Here is an 8,233-nt window from a genome sequence, read left to right as displayed (position 1 = left end):
TATATATATATATATATATATATATATATATCACACACACACGCAAAATAAAAAAGGTCCACATAGAAAACCTCCAATAAAAACAGTAGGTCAGTGAGCATGGAGACCTGGGATGATATGCAGCAGGTTATATAGTGCCATAAGATTAGCAGCCATCTCTCCGCCTGCTACGGCCGTGGCTGTGGGCCTCTTCATCACCCCCGTTAGAGGGCACATGACTGTGATTCTGGCTCACATTATGCTGGTAGAAAATCAACTGGTATAGGACACTGGAACTGCAGGTCTTTACCCCCCAAAAAAAGAGTGTGAATACATATCAACGATTCTGTGACCTGGGGAGAGAAGAAAATATGCAGCATGAATAGAAATTTAGAATGCAATATCATGGAGGAAAAATTGGCAGCTGGCGGCCAGCAGAATGGACTGCTGGTCATTCCCCACTGTGGTGGCATGTAACTAGCTGACCAACGCTACTGTCCATACACCACTGTGGTGGCACTGAACTAGCTGGCCAATGCTACTGTCCATTCACCACTGGGGTGACACGTAACTAGCTGACCAACGCTACTCTCCATTCACCACTGTGGTGGCACTGAACTAGCTGGCCAATGCTACTGTCCATTTACCACTGGGGTGACACGTAAGTGAAGGTGACCTATGATACTCTCCATTCACCACTGTGGTGGCACGTAACTAGCTGACCAACACTACTCTCCATTCACCACTGTGGTGGCACGGAACTAGCTGACCCACGCTATTCTCCATTCACCACTGTTGTGGGACGTAAGTGAAGGTGACTCACTCTACTGTTCATTCACCACTGTTGTGGGACGTAAGTGAAGGTGACTTACTCTACTGTTCATTCACCACTGTTGTGGCACGTAACTGTAGGTGGGAGTGCCGGGTGGGCGGTAGGTGACCTGGTGGGGCTGGACCCCAGCTGGAGAATGGGTGGTCAACAAAGTTCCTGTAAATCATAGCACACATTCAAAGTTTTCCATTTGCAGAGGAAAGAATAGGATTCAGAATAGGGCTGGGTTGGGCTGGTTAACCTTGACTTCAAAATGCCAATAAACAGAAAAATTTAAATGATGAAAACTGTTTATTCTTAAACACTACCAATGCTAATGAGGCCGGGTAGCAGAAAATTAGTTACAAGTCACGCATGCTCACCGGCTGACATGGCCATGGTGGTCCCGGCCATCATCCCCATGGCAACGCCACTGTTATGGCGGGGCTGGGGGATGGGAGGGGCATACATGGTAGCCGGCATGCCATTGGGTTGTACCACTGTCGTGTGATGGATGACATGTGGTTGTGGGGCATAGAATGGCTGTGTGTAATAGGCGCCTTGCTGTTGTGATGGCATCAGCGCCTGGTTCAACAGGCGGAAGAAAACAAAAGAACACAAATAATCCTTATAGAAATAAACTAAACTTATGTGGAAGTGTAAACTGTCTGTTAAACCTATGTAACAGGGTGTCATTACACCAAATGTACACTAGATGGTGATCTATCAACCAACAAAAGAATCGATGTGCACAACATCTGAAAGTAGCAAACAATGATCTTAGTCAACTGTAAAAGAATAATAAAAGGCTAAAACTGATGATATACCTGTGAAATGTGGTTACAGGCTATATAAAATGTTGGACTCGCCATGCAGTAGGCTGAACAAAGGAGGTGAAACACTGCACAGCACGGTAACATTGGCCTGGGTGGCCGTGGCGTGCACAACACCAATAGTGATTTAATTTGAATACTAGGCATGGTACTACGGTCAACTCTTTGTTCATTAAAGAAATAGTCCTCCCTCTGTCCGAACTGACCTGTGCGTAAGGGTTCTGCTGGGGGTAAGTGTTCCTCATGGGGTAGACAGCTGCATGGTAGGGGTTGTGGGCCGTGGAGTAAGGGGGAACTGCGCCCGTGCTGGGAGACATTTTAAACGGTGCAGCATAGCCTGATGGCGAAGGGAAGAAACATCACAGGTTCAAACACATAGGCCCAAACTAAGTTAGTGAATAAAAATAAAAGGTTGTCATGCGGGTGAAGCCAGCAGCATGGTACATTCCCAACGTTCCCTCTAATGATTGGAGGGAACATTATCATCTTAGAGTCTGATCCTTTTCATGGTGCATTCAATCAACCTGTCAACTGTGACTACCAGGGGACTATAACCCGCTCTCTTCTTCTAAAAGTATGGTATAATAGCATGCATTTATCAATCAATGTCCATCCTCTATGCGTCTTGCACAAAGAGAGAAAACTGTGTTCCATTGGGGCCAAGGACCATTTATGGTTGGTTATGGAGACTTGATATCTCCAAGTAGATGTCCCCTCCTCGTGTACGTGTCTCAAGTGGACCTACCAGGTCCTCCTCCTTACATAACTTTGTTGTAGATACTAGCATACCAAAAGCTGAGCATTGTCCGATACCTCTGTGGAGTAAACAATAGCCAAGTCTATAGCATGGTTCACCACTATTAATAGCTGTATTCCAGCTGTGCTAAATGAATCTTTATTTGAGTAAGCTGAGCATTGTCCGATACCTCTGTGGAGTAAACAATAGCCAAGTCTATAGCATGGTTCACCACTATTAATAGCTGTATTCCAGCTGTGCTAAATGAATCTTTATTTGAGTAAGCTGAGCATTGTCCGATACCTCTGTGGAGTAAACAATAGCCAAGTCTATAGCATGGTTCACCACTATTAATAGCTGTATTCCAGCTGTGCTAAATGAATCTTTATTTGAGTCTTGGCACCTTTTTGTGACCCATCGTGCACAGGATCATGAGTCAGTGTTTCCTTTAAAAATCAGTAACACCTTAAATTACATTATTTAAATAAAAACGATAGTCAAAAGTAGTGGCTATACTCTAGGTAAAGCTTGTAATACAATACATGTATTTTGCTACTGCATCCGCTGTCAATATTAATGTCTTTTTTTTTATTCTGTTGAATTTGACATAAGGACTGGCTTAATATTTCCCCACAACTCCTTAAAAGCCCCATTGATTAATGTACTTTTTGAGAGAACATTGCTGAGATGTTAATGAATGAGAGGGTTCTAGATGACCTATCCTGTCTGGCTGTACAGGTTGTATATTTTACGTGCCCTGAGCTTTTGAGTTGGTCAAGTTGCACTTAAGAAGTGTGCATCCTTCAGAATAACACTTCACCTTGCCACGTTTTATTATTGCCACAGTTTTGACAAGCGAGACTTAGTTTGTTAGGGCCTGTGGTAAGAATGAATGTGTACAAGCCTGCTCACTAATTTTTAAAATCTTGATTTTCACCAGACTACTTTTCTCCTTTTCCTCTGACTTGTTTTCTTATGTCTCCCTTTCATATATTTCAGAATACATAATTACATAATTGATTGGCTTAGAAGCCACAAATGAAATGGTTTGTCTGTAGACTTTCTCCCCTGTACCAGCACTGGAGCACTGGTCTTTTGAAATAAAATATTCTGTCAAAACTATTTCCTAACAAATGTATCGTTATTTACCTCTGATATAATACGCAGGATGCAGTATTTATTGCAATCATTCTGCATACTGGTGCTCACTGACCAATCAGTTTTGCGGCAACTATATATGTGGTGGGCAGAGCCTTGCAAGCTGAGAAGTGACCTTCCCTTATCCTTACCTGTGTGAAAGGCTTGGTTGGCCCCTGGGTACAAACCAGGAGTGTATGCTGGGGCATATCCAACAGGAAACCCAGCTTGCATGATTAGAACAGAGAGAAAAACATAGAGACGTGATGACAGATTAATGAGAATAACCACTGCAATCAACTGAAGGCAATCAGTGAAGAAACCACACAGCCTGTTCGATGTAGTATAATAAACATGTATAGACAGTCACACAACAAAGTGTATCTTACCTGGGTAGGCAATACCCTTTTGGTTGGCATAGGGGACCCCTGGTTGTGCAGGGTTGTAAACAGGGTTCATTATTGTGGCTGAAAGACAAGACCTGTGAAAGGAAAATTACAAAAACAGCGCAGTTACTATTGATGGTTACTCAATATGTGACAGATGATAATGTGTATAATTAGGATAGGACAAAATTCAATGGATACGTCATTGTATTATGAACAGATAAATGTTGTTTGGTTTTGACACCAGGCCCAAATATAGTTCTACACAAAACATTGATTCTCATTATAAAGAGGGACCTGTACAAGAGATAATCTAATAAATAAGTCCACCCCATCAATACACATATTGATGGGGTGGATGCCATATGACAATCCTATTTTGTATAACCTGAGTGGACTAGAAATCCAAAGTGTACACACGCACAAACACAATAATTGACGCATCACAGTTAACAAGCTACTACTAGCTAGCTAACAAAGCCTTTGGTCGGTTGGGTCAGTCCGCTGTTTACGCAGGCATAATGGCACGTTGTGTTGAAAAAACAATGGTAGATTTGAAACGCTTGTAGGACTATACTTGAATGTGACCAGTAATATCGGGACAGCGTCGGGCCGCGGAGTGTGGCAAAACATTCACCTGACCGTGTGTCACCCCCATCACCTCATTTTGTTGTGGAATACAATAATATAAAATAGATAAATACATCTTAATTACCTAAATATGATTATAATCCAGTTGAATGTGCCTTAAGGTGTGCTGCTTTGGCTGTGCCTGTGCCTGCTTGTCAACCTCTTGATCTTGATCCTGATGTTTTGGTTCCAGAGCTCGCTCAACTCTTTTGAGCAATGCGCGTCACATCCGACGGTTTGGTCACGTGATAGACAACGCGTCATTGTCTTGTGTTATTATTTTGTATTACAATGTAATTAAATTTACTATTAAATCAAACATTTATAATTCAAAATACTACATTTCTTACAGATATCAAGACCGTAAACTAGATATTAACTGAACGATTTGGATTTACGGAGATTAATTGTAAACTGTACAGTCCTGGCAGCTGAAAGGCTGTTTTAAAAGAAGCGATACCTTTAAAAAATAAAAAAATAAAAAAAAACTTTAACAATCTACACTAACTTGTAGATTGATTCTAAAACGCATTAAAAACGTATTTAACTATTTAAAAAATGACAACGATGGGTATGTGGTGCGGAGCGTTTTATTCTTTTATTTTTTTTTAACTCCCATCTTTCCTCTTCCAGGACCTTGATGCATCGCTTCCTTTCAGCCATTAAATTGGGCAGGGTCCAGATTGTTGTGTTTTTACCGCAACCTATGCGAAATTTTGCCACACAATGACCAAATTCGGGCACTTAATACATGTTAGCAATTTTTATATGGCATAGATGAGTATAGCGTATCGGCATATATCGTCATTAAGTCAAATAATGTCGGGAGCGGCCGCTGTAGGTGCGTCCTCTTGTATAGGCGCAGCTGCGGCAGCTAGCTGTAGCTCCGCCGGCTCTTCCTATGTTACAGTGGGTGGATGTACCGGGGTGGCTGGCAGGTTGCCTGGCCGGGTTCTTGAACATATATTTTCATATTTGGACTTGCCTGATTTAATGCAATGCTCGTTAGTGTGTTGGCACTGGAATACCACTCTCGCCGACGAAAACAGCGAAGTGTGGCGCAGTCTTTGCGCTCGCTCTCTGAGCGAAGAGGCGCTTCGATCTGATATTCTGTGCAACCTGCCTACGTACAAGGGGAAGGTATGTTTACCAACCGAGCATCATTCTATTGCTAGACACAGGAATAGTTTGATTACCTCGGACAGCGGCTGAACGACTCTCTAATAAGGATGTGTGTTTCAACTGTCTAGCAAAGATTGTTAACATATTTAGCAACATCAAATATTGTACATGGCTGTAAGAACGCTGGATGATAGATTAATTATGACATCAATAGAGATGGATGAATATATATTTTGGGGGTTGTGCCCTGTTACCTCTTGTAAATTTCCCCTTGTACTTTTGACACTGTAGTGCACAGCTTGTTATTATCAGGGATGTCTGACTCCGTCTTGTGTCACATTGATTCCCGGGCTCCTTGCTTTGCTCACAGATGATCCAGAACCAGAGAACTCGGCCATATTAGACAATAAATATACTTTTTTTTTCTAATGCTATCACATAGTGTCAATATATATGATGTATTTTCCCTAAAGGGGCTGGCTCAGTTGTATAACTTATCTGAATAGAACTGAAGAGCAAAGTAGAGGGCAAAGCTTAATCGACTCCTGTTTCTTTTAGATACATCTTTCCAATGTAAACGTTTATCATAATGTGTTGCCACAAGTGCCATTCTCACACCATTGCTTTGTGTCTCTGGAAATGTCCAGCTCAAGTCCTACCAACATGCTCTTAGCACCCATGACTGCTCCCGCAACGTTTACGTCAAGAAGAATGGCTTCACCCTCCACCGCAACCCCATCGCCCAGAGCACCGACGGCGCCCGTGGCAAGATTGGCTTCTCCGAGGGGCGTCACGCCTGGGAGATTTGGTGGGAGGGGCCCCTGGGCACCGTGGCAGTGATTGGACTGGCCACAAAGCGGGCGAACATGCAATGCCAGGGCTACGTGGCTCTGCTGGGCAGTGACGACCAAAGCTGGGGCTGGAACCTCGTGGACAACAACCTGCTACACAACGGCCAAGTCAACGGCAACTTCCCTCAGTGCAACAATGCACCAAAGTACCAGGTAGCTATCTAGCTGCAGATCACGCCATCACACCTCAAACACAGTACTATTATACCAGTCTGGAACGCATGATACCGCCCAGTATAACCACTTTAGGACGTGGGGAGGGAGGATTCTAATGGAGTCCTCCTCAAGATTTACAATTTACAAAATATTACCAGCAATTTCAATAATTGTTTTGGAGAGGTTGTCTCTTGTACTGGTTTGAGGCTCTAAGGTGCCTCCTGTCTGTCTGTGAATAGCCTTCCTCTAAGGTGCCTCCATCTGTGTATAGCCTTCCTCTAAGGTGCCTCCTGTCTGTGTATAGCCTTCCTCTAAGGTGCCTCCATCTGTGTATAGCCTTCCTCTAAGGTGCCTCCTGTCTGTGTATAGCCTTCCTCTAAGGTGCCTCCTGTCTGTGTATAGCCAGCCTCTAAGGTGCCTCCTGTCTGTGTATCCACAAGTTTCCTGGGGTGGTTACTGGGGATATGTGGGCCACACTTACGGCCGCCCACACGCCTCAGCTGTGTTTTTAGCTGATCAGCTGGCAGGCTAATCACATCACTATATATAGTCGCTCTGTTGCTGAATGAAATTATGGCTTTAAAAAGCTTGGGAACAACTTGTGCCGTTCGAGGATGTACTTACAACCGGACAAAACTAAACTAACTGAACTAACTAAACAAATTGGTTGAAATCGGAATGAATGACAGACGGCGATTGTTTACATCGAACTCGTAGTAACCGATAGTGAAGCCCACAATTCGCATAAAGCATCACGGGGCGGTGGAAACTTGTGGATAGCCAGCCTCTAAGGTGCCTCCTATCGGTGTATAGCCAGCCTCTAAGGTTCCTCCTGTCTTGTGTGCCAACAGATCGGCGAGAGGATACGGGTGATCCTGGACATGGATGACAAGACGCTAGCCTTCGAAAGGGGCTTTGAGTTCCTGGGCGTGGCGTTCCGCGGACTGCCCAAAGCCTGCCTGTTCCCTGCTGTGTCTGCCGTGTACGGCAACACAGAGGTCACCATGGTGTACCTGGGCAAGCCCCTGGACGGCTAGGGGCCATCTGTGTCGCCAAACTCGTTGGGTGGTATTCGGGGATGGACCTTTCCTGGGACCTTGTTTTTAGTTTTGTGTGTGACCTCGGGCCAGCGTACTCAGAGCTGCACCTCACAGAAGTGGGTCAGTCTGGGCTGAAGGGGGACGTGGAGCAGGCTGGGGGAGACGGGGGGGGGGGGGGGGGGGGGGGCTTCTTTGTGGTTCCGTTATATCTATTCCAGACTCGGTGGGATCCGGGGGAGTGGTCGTGTCATATAAGGTATGTCCGTTGGTCATGTGATGCTGGACTCTTTCCGTTTGGTGGATAAGGGAAAATACTCACGCTTACATGAATTTAGGTTTTTAGGCTCACCACGCCTGACCTTTTACTTGAGCATTTTATGTCTCTTAAGCAGGGCCAAAGCAATCATGAACTGTGGCCAATACTTTTATCCCATATGTGTCATTTAAAAAGGCTAGCCAATGTATTAGTGAGTGTAAGCCAGTTATCAGGGTTAACGCAGACCTCCATGGACTGGATCATTGTGCTTGACCATGCCGAACCCAGTGTGAGCT

The 8,233-nt window shown here is 44.3% G+C and overlaps 2 protein-coding genes across 2 annotated transcripts; one reads left to right on the top strand and one right to left on the bottom strand.

Moving 5' to 3' along the window:
• Positions 1-4,714, bottom strand: fam168b (family with sequence similarity 168 member B). The gene is made up of 7 exons (XM_084475251.1): positions 4,598-4,714; positions 3,886-3,977; positions 3,649-3,723; positions 1,830-1,960; positions 1,174-1,375; positions 852-967; positions 1-332 (listed from the first exon to the last, which is right to left on the bottom strand). The coding sequence occupies exons 2-6, from the start codon at positions 3,953-3,955 to the stop codon at positions 864-866; spliced, it is 582 nt and encodes a 193-aa protein (XP_084331377.1). The 5' UTR covers positions 3,956-3,977; positions 4,598-4,714; the 3' UTR covers positions 1-332; positions 852-863.
• A 482-nt stretch (positions 4,715-5,196) lies between these two features.
• Positions 5,197-7,810, top strand: fbxo45 (F-box protein 45). The gene is made up of 3 exons (XM_084474969.1): positions 5,197-5,652; positions 6,282-6,638; positions 7,493-7,810. The coding sequence occupies exons 1-3, from the start codon at positions 5,290-5,292 to the stop codon at positions 7,676-7,678; spliced, it is 906 nt and encodes a 301-aa protein (XP_084331095.1). The 5' UTR covers positions 5,197-5,289; the 3' UTR covers positions 7,679-7,810.
• Positions 7,811-8,233: the final 423 nt, after the last annotated feature.

The sequence above is a fragment of the Micromesistius poutassou genome (genome assembly GCF_964030765.1).
Source record: "Micromesistius poutassou genome assembly, chromosome: 11".
NCBI classification, from domain to species: Eukaryota; Metazoa; Chordata; class Actinopteri; order Gadiformes; family Gadidae; genus Micromesistius; species Micromesistius poutassou.
This window is presented reverse-complemented; position numbering and strand designations above follow the sequence as displayed.